At 44.2% G+C, this 20,127-nt stretch overlaps 1 protein-coding gene across 1 annotated transcript in view; it reads left to right on the top strand.

The window, feature by feature from the left end:
* Positions 1-3,994, top strand: part of LOC145342515 (hepatocyte nuclear factor 4-beta-like) — a 44,128-nt gene extending 40,134 nt beyond the window's left edge. Inside the window, exons 7-8 of the mRNA XM_080188075.1 lie at positions 1,411-1,563; positions 3,664-3,994. Coding sequence (XP_080044201.1) covers positions 1,411-1,563; positions 3,664-3,926 — 416 coding nt within the window. The 3' untranslated portion in view covers positions 3,927-3,994. The remainder of the gene's footprint in view (positions 1-1,410; positions 1,564-3,663) is intronic.
* Positions 3,995-20,127: the final 16,133 nt, after the last annotated feature.

The raw sequence follows: 20,127 nt of genomic DNA, 5'->3' as shown, positions 1-20,127 counted from the left end.
TTTATTGAAGTATGGTGCAAGGAGAACCACAATATAGGCCTTGTAACTTAAACACTGAGAAACTTTATTCCAGGTGTGTACTGTCTCACAGTCAGATCCCCGACTGCTTAACCAGGTTCCACCTGGCTGGAGCTAACCCCACCTCAGGGGTCACATTGACCCACACTCTTAAAGTGGCAGTATGCACCCCAAACCCCCAGTGTACATATATCACAGTATCTTGTTAATTCACAAGTCTATTTTGAGAATCTTAATGATTGGTCAGAGGCCTCCCCCACATTCTGAGAATCTGTGTATTTGTTTGTGATGACCTGTACCTGGATATTAGGGTTTTCAAAAAATATTAACTGTTCAGTTAATGAGAGTAGAGTAAATATGAAAACCATATGCTTGATTTTCAAAATGTAAGTGTATGTAATGTAGATGCCAAGTGCTCACCTGCCAGTTGGAAAGCAATGAAATCACCACGTTGCCTACTTCTGGGCTGGTTCACTCAAACTAAGTGCCAATCAGGCACATAACTGGGCTGCAGTAGGACTTTCCAGGGACTAAAGACCTTGGAGCAGAAATCCAACCTCTCCCCATCAACCTCGCCCAACACACCCACCCACACACACCCCAAAGCTACTGACCAATCAGAGACCGGCAGTTATGCATTGCTCAGTAGAGCCACGGTGGTGATGGTGGCTGTTGGTGGTAATGCATCCATCCATCAGAGGCCCCATTATTCACAAGGGGCCCAGAACATTGGTGAGTGATGGCAGGAGAGAGGTGTCGTGGGCAAGGATGGTTCTCAGTGCATTCCTCTTCCCAATACCCAGTCCCTCAGGCTTGGAGTGTTTGAAAATCACCCCCCCCCCCCACCATTTCACTTAACAACTTCGAAGAGTTGGCCAGCATTTGTTGCCCATCCCTAGTTGCCCCAGGGCAATTGAGAATCAAGCACATTGTGTGGTGCTGGGGTCACATGTAAGTCAGACCAGGCAAAGACGGCAGATTTCCTTCCCTAAAGGACACTAGTGAAAGGTGGGTTTTTCTGACTGTCGACAATGGTCTAAATTGATTTATTAGTCACAAGTAGGCTTACAGTAACACTACAATGATGTTACTGTGAAAAACATTATGGTTTCATGGTCATCAGTAGATTCTTAATTCCAGACCTTTTTTATGGAATTCAAATTCCACCATCTGCCCTGGTGGGATTCGAACCCAGGTCTCCAGAGCATTAGTTGAGTTTCTGGATTAATAGTCTAGCGATAATACCACTCGGCCATCACCTCTCCTAAACAACATTGAACTATAGGGTAGATTTTGAGCTTCCAATAATTTTCAGGGATGGAAGGAGATATTGAACTCGAGTTTGTTGAACTGGAGATACAACTCTAACAAAAATCCATCCTTTTTCAACAGGAAATGATTTCATCATTCCCCGGCATTGCCCAGAGTTAGAGATTATGCGTGTTGCAAACAGGATTCTGGATGAGCTGGTGAAGCCACTAATTGACCTCCAGATAGATGAAAATGAATTTGCTTGCCTCAAAGCTGTGGTATTTTTTGATCCAGGCAAGTGTCTTTGTGATTAGAATTTGTTCAGATATCAACATAGCTCAGCAATGCCTGAGACAGGTTGGAAGTTAAGACATTGACGGTGAAGGCTCAGATTCCAGACAATCAAATTAAACATGAGGAGAAAAATGGCAGTAGACAGATCCTGTTCATCTTAAGAGACAACTTAGCAATCCTTTGACAATGGCTCTTTTACACTTGATGATGGTCACCCACAATGCCACTGCCTCACAGCTCCAGGGACCTGGGTTGGATTCTCGGCTTGGGTCACTGTCTGTGCGGAGTCTCCCCGTGTCTGCATGGGTTTCCTCCGGGTGCTCCAGTTTCCTCCCACAGACCAAAGATGCAGGGATTAGATCATTGGCCGTGCTAAATTGCCCCTTAGTGTCCTGGGATGCATAGGTTAGAGGGATTGGTGGCGTAAATTTGTGGGGTTGCAGGAACAGGGCCTGGATGGGATTGTTGTCGGTGCAGGCCCGATGGTTAGAACTTCTGCACTATAGAGATTTTACTTCTGGAGGAAGAACAACCACAAGGACATGGCTGGTATGGATGTGTTTTCTTATAGAACAATAGAAAATTACAGCTCAGAAACAGGCCTTTTGGCCCTTCTTGTCTGTGCCGAACCATTCTTTGCCTAGTTCCATAGTTGCAGCATAACCCCACTATAGTCACACCACTAATTTTGGTGTTATTCTGTAAATTATTGAATGGTCAGTTGTAGCTAGCAATCCCATGATGGTGATATTTTATTGATGACTCATGCAATACATCTACTTGTGCTGACTATATTGGTACATTTTCACCATTTCCCGTTTTCAGATGCCTCTGTACCACAAATTTTTCTCTACCTAAGAAGATAAATAGGGATTTTCCTGCTTGCATAACATATCTTCAGGAATCCAACAGGTTAAGCCTAGATGAAATGACCTTTTGACCTATTGACTTTCCATCTCCACCCTCCCCCCCTCCCCTTCCACTGCCCCCCACCCCTGTGGAGATGGAGACCCCCATAAGCAGTCAATCACAGTTCCTGTCAACTAAATACTTGGACCATTTCAGTGAAATCAATCTTTTTGTGCCCTGAACTTTCAGTGAAAAGCAATGTACTGGATTATTCATGTATTGGCAAACTTTTGCACAGCAAAGGGGACCTTTGACATGACAGTTGACATAATTTTATACTTCATTTAAGTTAATAGATGGAAAGCTCCCTTACACAGTTTTCATCTATTCACTACAAATGAATGAATAAAAACAAAATCACTAACAAATTTAAATCAGATATTCAGAATGATTTTCTTCATGCAAAAATATGCAGCTAAAATCAGCTGCCTGGCACTGTAATAGATGCAATTAACTTTATACTGCAACTGGGCACTGGGCCAGGAGAAGCAGTGTGTTTGATTCAGAGCTGAACTTGGCCTTTGTAATTGGCTTTTTCTTTATTTCTTTAATTATGACCTTCAACAAATCTAATTTTTTAGCCCCTACACACTTTGGCTTTTCCACCAGACTCTATAAGAAGGATATGAGCACATGGGAGAGAGTGCAAAAGAGGTTCCTAAGAATGGTTCCAGGGTTGAGAAACTTCAGTTATGAGGATAGATAGGAGAGATTGGGATTGTTCTCCTTGGAGAGAGAAAGGCTAAGAGAAGATATGATAGAGGTGTTCAAAATCATGAGAGGGCTGGACAGAGCAGGTAGGGAGAAACTGTTCCATCTTGTAAAAAGATCAAGAACAAGAGGGCACAGATATAAAGCGATATGTGAAGATAATGAGAAAAATCACACAGTGAGTGGTTGGGTCTGGATTTGATTTGATTTATTATTGTCACCTGTATAAGTATACAGTAAAAAGTATTGTTTCTTGCGCACTATACAGACAAATCTGGAAGTGTGTTCACAGCAGGTCAAATGGAGACACGCAAGAGAGTATTCGATGATTACTTGAATGGAAAAATCTATGGGGGATGGCACTAAGTCATGATGCCCGTTTGAAGTGCAGATACGAAATGGCCTCCTTCTGTGCCATGATAATCGAACGTGTAAAGATTTGTACAGAAATGTTCATTTACTGTGACTTTTCCATTGTAGATTGCAGGGGTGTAAGCGATTCGGCAAAGATCAAAAACATGCGATTCCAAGTGCAGGTCAACCTGGAGGATTATATCAATGATCGGCAATATGACTCACGTGGACGGTTTGGTGACATTCTGCTGCTTCTTCCATCACTGCAGAGTATCACGTGGCAGATGATTGAACAGATTCAGTTTGCCAGACTCTTTGGAGTGGCAAGGATTGATAATCTGTTGCAGGAAATGTTGCTGGGAGGTGAGAAACAGGTTTTTTATTTTTAGTTACAGCCTGTTGCCAAGACTAAACTGCAGGTTCAGTTAATTGCTGCTGTGACTTGAGGTCACGAAAGTCTGTTTGATTTCTATTCCCGTGTAGCTGATTAGATAAGTCTCTTCAAGTTTAAACGTTAATATGAAAATGTGACCGCAGTTTGTGACACCAGGAAACTGGTGAAAATGGGTTAATGCATCAGAACTTTAATTTAGAAGATCGACAGCGATAAGATAAAAAAGAGGTATATTTGCAGTAGCTGCGTCAAAGTTAAACTTTTTACTTCTGAGGCCTGGTTTTAAATCCAGCCTGGGCTGATAGGATGTGTGAGCCACCTCCCCTTTTAAGAGCAATTCCGCAATCCAAAATTCTGGTTTTTAAATAATACCGGAGACTGGAATTACATTGAAAATAGGAGCAGGAGGAGGCCATTCGGTGCTTTGCGCCTGTTCCACTCTTCATTACGATTAGGGCTGATCATCTAACTCTACAGCCTGATTCCACTTTCTCCCCCATATCTTTTGATACCCTTCACCCATTGAGCTATATCCAACTGTTTTTTTTGAAAACTTACAATGTATTGGCCTTTCTATGGCAGCAAATTCAAGAGTCAAAACAGAAGTATATAGTTAGTTGTTCAGCCATTTCTTTGTTCCCCTGTCTCTGACTGCAAAGGACCTACATTTGTCTTCATTAATCTTTTTCTCTTCATATATCTATAAAAATTTTTACAGTCAGTTTTTATGTTCTCTGCAACCTTCGTCTCATGCTCTTTTTCCCTCTTCTTAGTCAATCCCTTGGTCCTCTTTTCTGAATTTTAAACTGCTCCCAATCCTCAGATCTGTTGCTTTTTCTTGCCAATTTGTATACCTCTTCCTTGGATCTAATACTGTCTCTATTTTTCCTTGGAAGCCATGGTTTGGCCATTTTTCCAAAGAACAAAGAACAAAACAGCCCGGGAAACAGGCCCTTCGGCCCAACGAGCCCGCGCCGCCATTTTAACATTATGAGTCCCCCCTCCACCCATGACCCTTGTCTATGCTTATGGCATTCCACATTGAGGGAAACTAATTTAGAGACAATTTGTTACACCAATCAGCCTAATAGCACATCTTTGGGGTGTGGGAGGAAACCGGAGCACCCGGAGAAAACCCACGCAACCACAGGGAGAATGTGCAAACTCCCACAGACACTGGCCCAAATCCATGTATCTGCACAGCAAACAGTGATAGTCACTGGGCTGTTGTGTTGCCCAGCATCTGGTCCAGTTTAAGTGTACACTAACGACGTGAAGTACTAGGCTATTCTCGAAACAACCAGGAGCAGCCCTCGTATGACCCATCGCGTGTATGCCCCTTGTTGGACAACAAGGCGGACTGAAACACCTGTGAATGAAAAGAGAAAAACATCAGTATCATCCACATCCTTATACATTCCCAGGGACGTCCCAAGGCCCTTGAACCTTATTTAAAAGTCTCCTATATCCCTTCATCTCCATCCCACTCATGTGCCTGTCTAAGTAACTCTTAAACAACTCCAGCGTGCCTGCCTCCACCACCGTGCTTGGCAGAGCATTCCATACCCTCACTACCCTCTGTGTGAAAAACCTCTGTCTAACATCCAAATTATACCTCGCCCCCCTCACCCTAAGCCCGTGGCCCCTCGTAATGTGCGTTTCCAACCTAGGAAAAAGCTTACCACTGTTTACTCTATCTATACCCTTCATAATCTTACATACCTCTATTAGATCTCCCCTCAGCCGCCATCTTTCAAGGGAAAACAGCCCCAATTTGCTCAATCTTTCCTCATAACCCAGACCTTCCATACCAGGCAGCATGCTGGTAAACCTCCTCTGCACTGTCTCCAGGGTCTCCACGTCTTTCCAGTAGTAAGGCGACCAGAACTGGACCAGAACTTTTCCTGTTTTACTTTTGCACTGGACAGGAATATAATAATCATTGCAGTTCACCCATGTGTTCTTTGAATGTTTGCCATTGCCTATCCACCCTCATCCCTTTAAATAACATTTCTCAATCTATTATAGCCAATGGCACCTCATACAATCGCAATCTCCTTTATTAAGATTCTGGACCCTTGTCTCAGGATCAAACAGGTCATTCTCCATCTTGATGGAAAATTGTAATATATTATGGTCACTCATCCCCATTTTGTCTCGCAGAACTAGGTTATTCCTTTCTCACTAAACAATACCCAATCCAGGATGGTCTGTTCTCTAGTTGGTTCTACAGCATGTTGGTCCGGAACATCATCACCCCAAGAATTCCTCCCCTACAAAATTGTTACTAATTTGATTCACCAAGTCCATATGCAGAATAAAATCACCCATAATTACTTATGTTCCTTTATCACGTGTCTCTAATTTCCTAATTAATGCCATTTCCACCATCAACACTATATTTTGGGAGTCTGTATACAACCCCCAGTGACATTTTTTGTCCTTTGGTGTTTCTCAGCTCTACCACACAGATTCCACATTGTGGAGCTAATATCTTTCCTCACCATTATGTTAATGTCCTCTTTAACCAGCAACTCCACCACCTTTCCCTTTCTGTCCGTCCTTCCTAAATACTGAATACCCCTGGATATTCAATTCCCATTCCCAGTCATCCTGCAGCCACGTTTCTGTAATCCCAAACATAACATGCATCCACATTATTGTGAATGCTCTGCGCGTTAAGGCACAAAGCCTTAAGGTTCACCTTTTAACATCAGTTGTCCCATTCCCACTATCTTTCGCTATGACCCTATTTGATTCTGCCCCTTGATTTTTCTCTCTCATTTTTCTTATTCCTCTCTCTGTATTTTGCTCTTGTCCCAGATCCCCCCCCTTCCTCTGACTCCCACCCCCCGGACTACTTCACATACTTGGTAGATAGTGTGACACATAATTTCTGAGTGATTTCATATCTGCAATGCCTGTTACACAAGATGGGAATAAATTGTGATCAAAAACCATCCGTTAGACATAGCTGAAATGAAATTTTAATCAGGAACAGCTTTGAGACATCTTTCTTAAGATGGGTAAGATATGAAAATGTCGCAAAATGTATCTCAAGTTCCCTTAAGCAAATTTAAGATGACACTATTGATACATTCCTCAGTACAATTATTAGCTCTTTCCGGTACTTGATCAGAGTATATTGAACAAAATATCAAAGCAAAAATTAAAAACAATTCCTGCGATGGAGGATAATTGGTTCCATGAAAAAAAGGTACATCTTTTCCTGTACGGAGAGATTGCTGTACAGTACCAAAATTCAAAATGAAAAATAAACAGAGATTAAATTGAAGAAAGGGATGAGACCACAAACCATTTTTCTGAATTAAATCGTATGACCTTATTTTCATTTATTCGTACACTTAGACCGCAGAGATAATCATTTTTTCACATATAGTTAAATCACAATTATTTTACAAGCGTGATGCAGTCCCATCAATATTTCTTTGCATAAATTGCTGAGAATGAGTCATCATTATCAGTCCCTAAGTTGTATCCTGGGACAGAATTTGTTTATCTTGCTTCCTTAGCAAATGAATACTGAAGCAGGATTCCTGTCATAAAGGTTAAAGTCAGACAGAAATGTCATCTTATTAATATTGTGAAATAAACAACATCTGCTGCATTTACCAGAACATCAATCCTCAGCACATTTACTGCAAACACCGTATCATAAGGGTAAAGTTAGCTGTGATGGTTCTGATTTTTATTTTTGAGTAAATCCAATGCAGTAGCTGTACAATTTGAAGATTGTGCAGACTGGGAGACAAAATAAAGCATCTGTTTTAATTTTCTATCTGCAGTAGATTCACAACCTTGTGTCTGCACTCCCTGTCTGCAAAATCTTACCACTTGAAGCTGTGGCTGTTAATTGTCCATTTAAGAAGCGTCATTGGCCTAAGGATGAGCAGGCTATCTGATACCTTGCTGTAATATGGGGGACAGGTCAATGGTGAATGGAAGGTCAGAGGTTTGGCAAATTGATTTATTTCACATGTTCCCCACCCCCACCCCACCTTCAAAAAGTACTGAGGGGTGTCTGTAAAATGTTATTCACAACCTCATCAGAAAAAGTCCATGAAACACCAGCATTAGGGAGGTAAATGGACTGAGTTATATAGAACACAAAAACAGAAAAATGCTGGAAAATCTCAGCAGGTCTGACAACATCTGTGGTGACGGAATAGAACCAACCTTTCGCGTCTGGATGACCCTTCATCAAAGCTCTAATGAAGGGTTATCCAGACTCGAAACATTGGCTCTATTGTCCCTCCACAGATGCTGTCAGACCTGCTGAAATTTTCCAGCATTTTTCTGTTTTTGTTTCGGGTTCCAGCATCCGCAGTATTTTGTGTATATTTTACTTGTATAAATGTTGGAAATTAAAATGACAACTGATGTTTTTACACCTAAAAGTATAGAGAGGTTTCCTTTTGTAGTTTTTCAGCCACTAATTGGCCACTTACTATCCACTGCTGATTGCCTTATCTCAATGCAATAGGTTTATTTATGGTTTGATACCATCTGAACATGTATCTGCTCAGATGGTATCAAATCTGATTTGATACCATCTGTCAAATTGATCCATCTGTCAGATTGATCCATGCGTCTTTTATGTAGCATACCTGATGTGCAGATCTTTGGTACTAAGCAGTAAAAACACATGTTTTGTTTCTCTTCTCTGGCACCTCTAAACTTGATAGGCACAAAGCTAATCACCCAGAAATATTTGTACAAATAAAGCACTATAAATAGATTGTACTAAAAGCATAATACTGCGGATGCTGGAATCTGAAACACAAACAGAAAACATTGGAAAATCTCAGCAGGTCTGACGAAGGCTCGTCCAGGTTAAACGTTGGCTCTATTCTCCCTCCACAGGCGTTGTCAGGGCTGCTGAGATTTTTCATCATTTTCTCTTTTTGTTGTCAACAAATTGGGCAGGGTTTTCCAGCCATGCTCGCCCCAAGACTGGGAAGTCCTGTCCGAGGTCAATGGATCTTTGTATCGTTCTGTCCCGTATGGTACAATTCTCATGGTGGGCAGGACGGGAGAATTCCGTCCATTATGTCCATTGAGGAGATCCATCTATACATAAACCAATCCAAGTACCTGCAGCAGAGCTAAAGAGCTGAGAAATGTGGGCACATTAGATTAACATCATTGCAGTGCATTAAGTTGCTACCATACCTTCTTGACTAGGTGGATACAGAAAGCAGTAGTTTAAAGACACATTCTATAGTCACTCTAGATCTAAGTTTGGGCTTGTTTAATTCCAAATTGTCAGGCAGATAATTTGATTTGCTTTGAATTGGACTTTTATTGGCGAGTAATTGCAATGTGCATTTTAACTAATGAAATAAAGACCATCAATTTAGACAGGCTACTGGACATTTCCTGAGTTCATACGCCAGGACATCCTGGATGTGCAGCCCAGTTTCACTAATGTCTTTTAGGGAAGTGAATCTGCCGTCCTTACCTGATCTGACCTTCGGGTGACTCCAGACCCACAACAAGGTGGTTGACTCTTTAAATGCCCTCTGAAATGGCGGAGTGAGACACCCAATTCCAGGGTGTTTAGGAATGGGCTTTGAATGCTGGCCCAGCCAGCGACACCCACATCCCATGAAAAGAAGTTTTAAAAAGCTTGCTGTTGTGAATACCAGTGACTGAGGCTTCTCACTGGCAGCATAAACTTGGCAGATCTCCCCTCCCAAAATCTCATTCCGTCATGCAATGAGCAGTTACATTTAGATGTAAATAAAGATATGAGCAACAGTAATGTTAAACAGTGGCTGAAGTTGTTGCACATTTTCCTTCGTGGTTCCAGAGTCATTTATCACGTATGTTTCGGATTTTGGAGATCTTCCCCTTACAGTTCTTTTTTTTCCCTTTGCCTCTTTTTAAAAAAAATTCTTTTCTCCTCTTCTCATGAACCGGTATGTTTCCAGTGACACCACCCACTACCCAATACCTCACCAGTTTGGTCCCCTCGCATCTTGCACAATCTAATTAGCTATAGAGGATATTACAGTCAAGATTGTGTCACTTGATGTCCACACACACTCTCATTCCAATGAGAATTACCAAGGATCAACTGATCCTACCTAATCTCCTTATCTACCCTGTGTCTCCTCAATCCAATTGTCATGTATCTACGGTGATCACAGCTGAGATCAAACTAACTCAATGCAGATTAGAGATCCAACCCAAGATATTTTTGATCTGCGTGACTAAGTTACACACACTTGCTTACCCTACTGAAGTCTCAAAACACCAGATTAAAGACCAATGGGTTAACTTGGAACCATGAGCTTTCGGAGTGTTGCTCCTTCATCAGGCACTCACTTGAAAGCCCCTGATTCCAAATAAACCTGTTGGACTATAACCTGGTGTTGTGAGACTTCTTACTGTGCCCACCCCAGTCCAACGCTGGCATGTCCACATCATGGTACCCTACTGAGGCAGCAGCTGCCTCTTTCCTTCATATTATTGAAACTAACCCCACTTTAGCAGCACATGGCAGCTCAGGTCATTTAAACCTGGTGCTCCTCAGAATGCGCCCAAGTACTGATTCTAGTTTCAGGGATAGATTTTTCACTTTTTTTTTAAATTCATAATGGACAAATACTAATGTAAAACAAATGGCCAGTACACTCACATTTTTTCAATTGTCTTTTGATGTCTTCCTCTGAATACATGTCCATCCACAAAATTGGCTCTGTCCCCAAGTTAAAGAACCTCGTCTATGAATTTTCTATATTTACACACAAACCTCCTTCAAAAATCTGACTAGATTTTCTGAAGTTCAGCAGAAACTAACATGTCTAGAGTTTTATTGCAATTGTTTGAGGGTTTTAAAAGGCTGTGTCACTGAGAGCCTTTTCATGTTTTATAGGGAGCAAGCTCTTAAAAAAATCGACTTTTGTTTTGTCTCCTCATTATGTAATCTAAACCTTTAGCGTCTCTCTTTGACTAAGATTTTGCTCCGTATCCTTCATCTTGCCATAGGACCCCCAACCGAGTTAACGCAGTACTCGCATTCTGGACATTCTGGTCTAGTCCACAGTCCCTTAAGTGGCCATGCACTGATGCCAGCTGGTGTGTCTTCAACAATTCATCATGGCCAAATCTGTAAGTTACCTATGTTTGACTGAAACCACACTTTACCAGGAAACTGCTTTTAAAAGTCCGATTTTAAACATGCCCAGAACTCTTGCCTGGAACGCTAATGCTTATATTAAATGATGTTGCAGTTCCATTTAATTAATAATTTGGGGTAGATTTTGCTTATATTTTCTCGGGTTCCAGTGGCTGCTATTAGTAAATGACCGCAAATATTTTTACCTGGGTTGAAGAATTTTGATACTTGAACACTTTTTTTTCTATTTGATAGTCACTTGTTAGTCCAGAACATGAGTATTGCTGGAAAAAAAGAGGCTGTTGAAGTTGATCATTTTCCACTTATCAGGACAGATGCAAGAACACAAAATTTCAAAGGAAGCAACATTGTGTACAGCATGTGAAACAGTTGCTGATTGGTTGGCCAGTTGATTCTGATTGGTCAAGGCATTGGCATGGTGAATACACCAGGGAGCTACTCACCAAACTTTTGTTTAATTAAAAAAAAAATGCAATGCCTAGACATGTTCCTTTTGTTTGCAGAGGAAAGTTCCCTGCATATGAATAGAAGCTTCCACAGGCATTAAGTGAGCTACAGTGTGAGCTTGACTGATTATCTTAAATTGGTTGTTAGTGTAATTTTCAGTGCACCCAGGGCTGTTCCGCATGTCCATCTAACATTAAACTTAATGTTGGAATTTTTCCAGCCCGTCCGCCACGAGAATTGGAATGGGCAAGGGTGGACTATGGAAAGACCCACTCACCTCGGGTGGAATTTTATGGTTTCGGGACAAGTGAGGCCTTAAAATCCTGACCTATATTCTGGGTCTTGCAAGCACAGCTGCTTGAGGATGGTCAATGGTGTGTTTTGAGATGGCAGGGTGTTTTCTTGTTCTGTAGATTTCAAGGTTTTTGATGGCACTGAAAGTGTTCATGTTTCTTGCAGCGTCTCCAGAGACTCCGCTTTCATCTCCATCTTCCGGCTCTGGAAATGAGGAATACAAGCTGCATCCCGTTACTCAAATCCAGATGCCTTCGGCACATATGCTGCCTCAAAACATCATTCCCAAGCAGGAGATATTGTAAAATTCTCAAGCGAGAGATATTGTAAAGAAAATCAATGTAATTCCACTATGTCCCTGTGCGGAAAAGACAAACAATTTGCTGCAAGCACTTCTGCAAAACATTACTGCCATTTAACACGTCAAAGTGAAATAGAAATCGCTTGGCCAACATTTGTTGCCTCTATAGAATTAACCTTGAGAAGGTAGTGGCAAGCTGCCTCCTTGAACCGTTGCAGTGGTTACACTCACAATGCTCTTAGGAATATGCTGTTTGAGCTGTTGTATGCAGTGATTGCAAAGAGAATGATCAAGAGTCGGGTATCAATATCCACATTATGTCAGTAAATATGCCTATAAGTCAAAAGTATGCAACAAAGCAGAATACATTTATACGTTATTTGCCTTGAATTCCCTCAATACTTGCACTGAGAGACACATAGGCTGGAAAATTTTGGCCATAATCTGGCTTGATTACAGAATTTTGGGTGTGAGTTATGTTCAGAACTAGAATCCACTCAAATCTCTTCAATTTGTACATCTGTCTTTTGATCTCACCACCTGAATCATAGAATTCTACAGAAGGAGGCCACTCAGCCCATCAAGACTGCACTAACCACAATCCCACCCAGGCTCTATCCCCATAACGCCATGCATTTATCCTAGCTAATCTCCCTGATAGCAAGGGGCAATTTAGCATGGCCAATCCACCTAACCCACACATCTTTGGACTGTGGAAGGAAACTAGAGCACCCAGAGGAAACCCACGCTGACACAAGGAGAATGTGTAAACTCCATACAGGCTGTGACCTAAACTGGGAATCGAACCTGAGTCCCTGGCACTGTGAGGCAGCAGTACCAATCACTGAGCTACTGTACTGTGAATATATATCCATCCATAAAATTAGCTCTGTCCTCAAGTTAAAGAGTTTCGTCTGTGAGTTTTCTATATTTACACTCAAAAGATCCTTCACAACTGCAACTATATTTTCTGAGGTCCAGCAGGAAACTCAAGTTCTTTTGTTGCAATTGTTTGAGAGTTTCGAAATATATTATCACCGAGATCAGCTTCATTTTTCTACTGTTTCCATGCCACATGAAAAATTCTAAAGCTTTCCTGGTTGCATGTTCCTAATCCCAAGGCCGGGATTTTCCGGCTGTGATCGCCCCAAAATCGGAAAATCCCACCCAAGGTCAATGGACCTTTGCATGGTCCACAATTCCCCCCCCCCCCACACTACCTGCTTGCTACAATTCCCTGGGCGGAATTTTCCTGTCCCGCCCACCACTGGAATCGTAGCAGGCAGAACATGTGCCATGTAATTGTCCATTGCCCTTGGGCAGGAATTTCCAGTCCTGCGGTAAGTACAGCCGGAAAATCCCACCCTATGCGACGAATGTGCACGACCAATGCTTTAATGAGTTGCAACTTCAATCTTCAAATGTGGAAGGAATCTATAGTGCGAGTTCTACACTTTCCCTGGCTTCTGATGGCTTACACCAATTTATACCCATTTTCACTTTTGGGCATTTTCTAATGGGATTAGCAGAATTGCATGCAATTTAGCATTGCAGAAGGGGTACCTTTTTGGGTCAACTTCTGGATGGTGATCATGGATAAATTCCAGGCCATTATACTGTATTGGTCAAGCAAAATCGAGAGTTTCTGTACTATGTAAGAATGAGTGTGGCACATCACCAATATTGTTCAATTTGCCCAAGAGTTTGCAGAAATTGTATGTCTCATCATTAACATATTTCAGTGATCTGTTAATTAAAATGAAAATTGAAGAACATTTTGTACATAAATCATGTTCAAACGCCACTGCAGCAGATGGTGGAATTTGAATTCAATAAATATCTGGAATTAAAACTCAACGTTCATCACGAAATCATTGTCGATTGTGGTTAAAACTCATCTGGTTCACTCATGCTCTTCAGGGAAGGAAATCTTCACCTGGTCCAGTCTACACAAGACTCCAGATCCACAGCAATGCGGTTGACTCTTAAGTACCTTCTGAAGTGGGCCAGAAAGCCACTCAGTTGTCTCAAACTGTTCAGCACTGTGGGCGTATCTCTACCGCATGAACTGTAGTGGTTCAAGAAGGCAGCTCCTCACTACCTTCTCATTTAGGGATGGGCAATAAATGCTAGCCAAGCCAGCGACGCCCACATCCCATGAATGCATTTTGAAAATACTGCCTTACAGCACACAGGCCCTGTACTTAACAATTTCTTTAGGGATTTCTTTGGACTTTCTAGATAGCCAAGGAAGTGAGCAGCACAGTTTGATGGACCAGGAACACCTTATGATCAAATGGCCCTGCTCAGCTCTCTGGGCAGGTCATTGGACAATGAAGAGCATCCAGGAAATATTACTTCAGCAAGATGTCAGAGCATACAGCAAAAATACAAAGAAAATCGGATAGCGAAAGAAAATAAAGAATTAAGACATGGGGAAGAAAAGCCCTCTCGAATTAGTAAATTGAGTTGCCTAGTTCAAAGGCAACCTTCAGAGAAGGTGTATTGAACTTACTTTGTATTGAACCGACAGCGAGGGAATGTTTGTATCGTGCTGTTTTCCAGCAAGCAGCTGTAATTTTTTAATAAACTTGCAGTGACTTTATCACAATTTTTAGTCTAGATGTTTATAAGTCAAAAAAGTATGCAACAAAGCTGAATACATTTACACACTATTTGCTTTGAATTCCCTCTATACTTGCACGGAGAGATATGTAGGCTGGAAAATTTTGCCCATAATCTGGCTTGATTACAGAATAGGTAGCGCAGTGGCACAGTGTTTAACACTGCATTCAATTCCCGGCTTGGGTGACTGTCTGTGTGGAGTCTGCACGTTCTCCCTGTGTCTGTGAGGGTTTCCTTTGGGCACTCCGGTTTCCTCCCACAATCTGAAAGACGTGCCAGTTAGGTATATTGACCCAAACAGGCGCCGTAGTGTGGTGACAAGGGGAATTTCACAGTAACTTCATTGCATTGTTAAAGCAAGCCTTGCTTGTGACTAATAAATAAATGTTTTAAAAAAACTTTAAGCTGATTTTTGGGTGTGAGTTATATTCAGAACTAGAATACATTCAAATTTCCTCAATTTGTAAGCTATCCTTTGATCTCTCCACCTGAATACACGTCCACACTCCAGGCACTTATTCGGGTACGCCGAGGAGGTTTTAACATGGCCAATCCACCTAACCACCATGTCTTCAGAATGTGGGAAGAAACCAGAGTCCCAGAAGAAATCCACACAGACATGGGGAGAACATGCATACTCCGCACAAACAGTGACCCAAACCGGGAATCGAACCCGGATCCCTAGTACAGTGAGGCAGCAGTGCTAACCAGTGTGCCACCACTCCACTGATAAGAACACTTACTCTTAAACTGACAAGACCAAACCTCCTCATGTGACCTCCTGAACTACACACATCTTGCAATGACATCGTCATTAAAATCTCAGCAAGGTGTAGTATTAAGTTCACATCAGGCTGTTGCCAACATCACACTGGGGCAGCAGGGGGCAGTCTCGAGCAGTTGGGCTCCGTTCTTCCATTGAGGCTGGTTGGGAGCTATTTCAGAACTAAAATCAGCTTGGTCTTACCAAAAATAGCTTGATGCTGATGCTGGTCGGCAGAATGGAAAAAGTGCTCCGTTTTCCCACATGTTCTGAATATTATCGAGCGCAATGTTTGGATAAAAGGATAATTTAATGAGGCATGGTGGCACAGTGGTTAGCACTTTTGCCTCACAGCGCCAGGGACTGGGGTTCAGTTTTTCCTCGGGTGACCGTGCGTGTAGAATTTGCACGTTCTATCCCTGTGCGCGGGATTCCTCTGGTTGCTCAGGTTTTCTCCCACATTCCAAAGATATGTGGGTTAGGATGGTTGGCCACACTAAATTGACACTTTGGGCCCGAATTTACCATCAAGTTGCGCCTGTTTTTGAAATCTTGGTAAAGTTGGGTGTGAGACAGGTAATATGATCCGCGCCCACTCCTGCGCCAGCTCCCCCTTTACCAAGGCCTGAAAATGGCTGTGATCGGGACTGTGCCCGAAATGGACATGACGGCCATTTTCATGCATTTAAATTAAATTAATTGACTGGACGCCCAACTTTACCGGCACTTCCCCCTTTACCATTGCATTCGCCAATCCAGAATTGGCGCAAAACCGACATGCTCCATTTAAATCCGATTCGGGCACTCTATCAGTGAGGATCAGTGAGGAGGTAAGTGCCTCCAGCGGCTCTGTGCTGCTCTCGGACGTCCTTTCGTTGAGGCCATTTTCTTTCTCAGGTCGGTGGCAGCTGCAAGTGCGTGGGGGGTGGGGGTCTGTTGCTCAGCAGGGTCTCCAATGTCCGACTTGCCGCAGGGGCCCTGGCCTCAGTCCTGACCTCGGGTCTTGCTGTGCTGCTGGATCTGAGTGCACTCTGCACTCTGCCAGCTAAAGGATGTGCACTAAGCTCTTCCAAATTGCCTTGCCTCTCAACTTTGCAAGGAGCTATGATTCTGGGGAGTACATGAGTGGGGGTATGGGCAGTATGGACAGTGACTGTTGATGGGCTAGAGGCAAGCAGTATTCCTTAAGCTATACACGCGATTCTCTCCATCTCCATCACCCCGATCTCCCGAGTGATGAGATGGTTTTTGTAATGCAACCAATCGATCTTGCTGTCCTTTTGGTTGCTGCTGGAGCTGAGGAGGAGAAGCAGGAGGAAGAATTGTGGGCACTGGAGGCCCGGGCAGAGACCCTAGCAGTTCCAGAGAACAGATGTCGGACTCTGTGTGCCGCCGATGTCTCCACCTCCAAAAGGAGACGGTGCAACATCTGTGCAACCTGCTGCAGGACCTGGCACCAAGAGACACAGGGGAGCGCCCACTCTCGATGGCTGTCAAATTGACGGCTGCTCTGAACTTTTATGCAACGGGGTCCTTCCAGACCCCCAGCGGAGAGGTCTGTGGCATCTCCCAGTCGGCCGTGCACACCTGTGTCAAGGCGGTCACAGAAGCCCTGTACGCCCGGGCTGGGCAGTACCTCAAATCTAACCTGGACCAGACCAAGCCTGGGCTGCAGGGTTCCAGCATTCCGGGGTGCCTAATGTACAGGGGGTCATCGACTGCACCCATACCGCTCTCAAGGCCCCGCGGCAGAATCCATGAAGATTCATCAACAGAAAGGATCCCACTCCATACCAGGATGTTGCCTGGTATGGAGGGGAGATCCTATGAGGAGAGACTGAGAGATTTGGGGTTGTTTTCGCTGGAAAGAAGGCGGCTAAGAGGGGACCTTATTGAAACATATAAGATGATTAGAGGTTTAGACAGGGTGGATAGTGATAGCCTTTTTCCTCGGATGGAGAAAGCTAGCACGAGGGGGCACGGCTTTAAATTAAGGGGGGGTAGTTATAGGACAGATGTCAGGGGTAGGTTCTTTACCCAGAGGGTGGTGAGGGACTGGAATGCCCTGCCAGCTGCAGTTGTAAATGCGCCTAGTTTGGGGGCGTTTAAGAGATCTATGGATAGGTTTATGGACGAAATGGGATTGGTTTAGATTAGTGGGTTAGTGTTGTTTTTTTTTAAAAGCTGGTCGGCGCAACATCGTGGGCCGAAGGGCCTGTTCTGCGCTGTAATGTTCTATGTTCTATGTTCACTCCCTAAATGTCCAACTTGTGAGTGATCACAATATGAACATTATGTATGTCTGTGGGTGACACCCTGGTGGTGTGCGTGACACCTTCATTGTCAGGAGCTCTGGCATACCGGAGGCATTTGAGGAGGAGCTCAGGCTGTGGGGGTGGCTCACGGGTGATATGGATTACCTGCTTCGGACATGGCTGATGACGCCTGTGCGGAGGCCTGTGACTGAGGCGGAGAGCCGCTATAATGAGGTCCATGTAGCCGTCCACGCCATAATGGAGAGGTACGTTGGGATCCTTAAAATGCGATTCCGGTGCATGGACCGCTCTGGCTGGGCCCTACAATACATCACCTGATATCATCCTGCACTGTGGTGGTGTGCTGTGCCTTGCACAACCTGGCACAGCAGAGAGGTGATCTATTGGAGGAGGAAGAGGAGGACATAGAGGTGGACCAGCTGGGCGTTCCTGGGGAGGTTGCCCAGCAGGAGAAGGAGGAAGAGGAGGGGGAAGAAGAGGAAAAGCATGCCGAGGAACGCTACCCAGGCACTGCTGGGCTGGCAACTCGAATGAGGCACGTGAGGGAGGCCCTGGTCACCAGGCGATCACCAGACCTCCTGCAACGTTGTCAAACCAGAGTAGTGGGCCTTGTGTTAGTGAATTTCTTTGGTAGCAGGAGGGTGATGACAACTCACTAAGCACCATTATGATGATACCCTGGTGCAAACTAGCCTGACCTGAACTCCGCATGCACGCTGGCACCTGGGCCCACATCTGCGAGGTGGGTAAGGAATCTGAACCTCCCATACAGGGCCCTGAGGCGGGTGGGGTAGGGGAGGGAAGAGAATCAGTCATGGGTTCTGGGAAACCAATGGCTTCATTTTCTCAGTGACACAGCACTGAGGGCCTCCCAAACTGACATCAACATGAAGCATCCCTCCAGCCATCATCAATGGAAGAGGGTTCCTATTCAAGACAAATCTAAGACAAAATTAGTCACAGGTGGGTGGTGAAAAAACATTTAATGATTACAGTAAAGGTCTTTAAATAATAAGTTCTAACATAAAAAGGTGTGAATGGAAAACGTTAAGGTGCTTAAAGATCTATCTAACGAGTGCAACCCTTCACCCGTGCCATCTCAACACAACTACAACTTCCTAACCTTACGTGGCCTACCACTGTCTCAGCAACTCTCCAGAATTTATATCGGAGGTGGGGGGGGCGCCCAGCTGCCTACCTCGCCCCATTGCCTGTGATGTGCATGGTGGGTGTCCTCTGGAAGGCCTGGATCTTAAGGCCCTGGCTGGCTTCCAGGTGGCTGGGATGTTTTCATGACTCGCTCTTCATCCCGTTGCCCCTGAGATGCATCGATGTTACGAAGAGGATGTTACGATGTCAGAAGGTGCAGCCACAGCCTCCTGCATAGGAAGGGAGCCCTTTCTCTTCCCTTGGGGTTCCTGTGGGGCCCCTGGGTTGCTCCACGGAACGGCGGTGCTTCTGCAGTGAGCTCCAGAAGCGTTGGTGTCACCTGGCACTGCGAGTCCTGGAGGACCACTTGCGTTCTACCTACCCATGGTGGTCGAAACCTCTGCGGGGGCCACTTGAGTTGGGGCCATCTATCAAAGGCAAGTGCCCTCTGACACTGGCCAAACTCTGCAGCCCTTTAGTTATGACCCTCTGTAACTGGGCTATGTCCTCAAGGGCCGCTGCCACAGCCTCCTGTGTCTCAGCATTGTCCCCTAGGGTCTTCTGCAAGTTCTCGAGCCTCTCAGCCATAGGCCGCAGAACTCCCAGAATGTTGAAGGGGTGGGGCAATGCCTGTGGGGCCTGGGGGAGGCATTATCCAGCCCAGGAGGGATGTGGCAGTGAGCAGCGTTCTATCATGTTTTTACTGCGCATGCGCAGTTAGAAGTGTTGATCAGAGCTGCTGTGTTTTGGGCGCGTTAAGTCCTGCCCACAGGCTTGTGCAGCGCAATTCAAACTGGCTGATATTTTTTCAGGCAGAGTGCATACAGTGGCACCTCAGAAATGGTCTAAAAGTTGGATCTGGAGCACTCCCAGATTCAAGTCTGCCCAGCACTCAGAATCAAAATTGTAAAATAGGGCCTTTCGTGTCAGGGAGGCCAGCAGAGCGGATATGCGGGGATGGGGGCTGGGGTGGGATTATTATCAGTGCAGGCTCAATGGGCCAAATGGCCTGCTTCTGCTCTGTACTGATTCTATGATCTATGAATAATTTGCCCGGGTCGGCTTAACTACTCCCACAGTAGCTGCTTTGCAAAGGGATCATGACTGTGTGACAGAAAGCTTTAATCATAGGATACTGAACAGTTACTGCAGCCAACATAAAGCTAATAATTAGGA

This window comes from Carcharhinus amblyrhynchos, chromosome 4 (genome assembly GCF_965287045.1).
Source record: "Carcharhinus amblyrhynchos chromosome 4, sCarAmb.v2.hapA, whole genome shotgun sequence".
Taxonomy (NCBI): domain Eukaryota; kingdom Metazoa; phylum Chordata; class Chondrichthyes; order Carcharhiniformes; family Carcharhinidae; genus Carcharhinus; species Carcharhinus amblyrhynchos.
The sequence above is the reverse complement of the archived record's forward strand: the minus strand, read 5'-3'. Positions and strand labels throughout refer to the sequence as shown.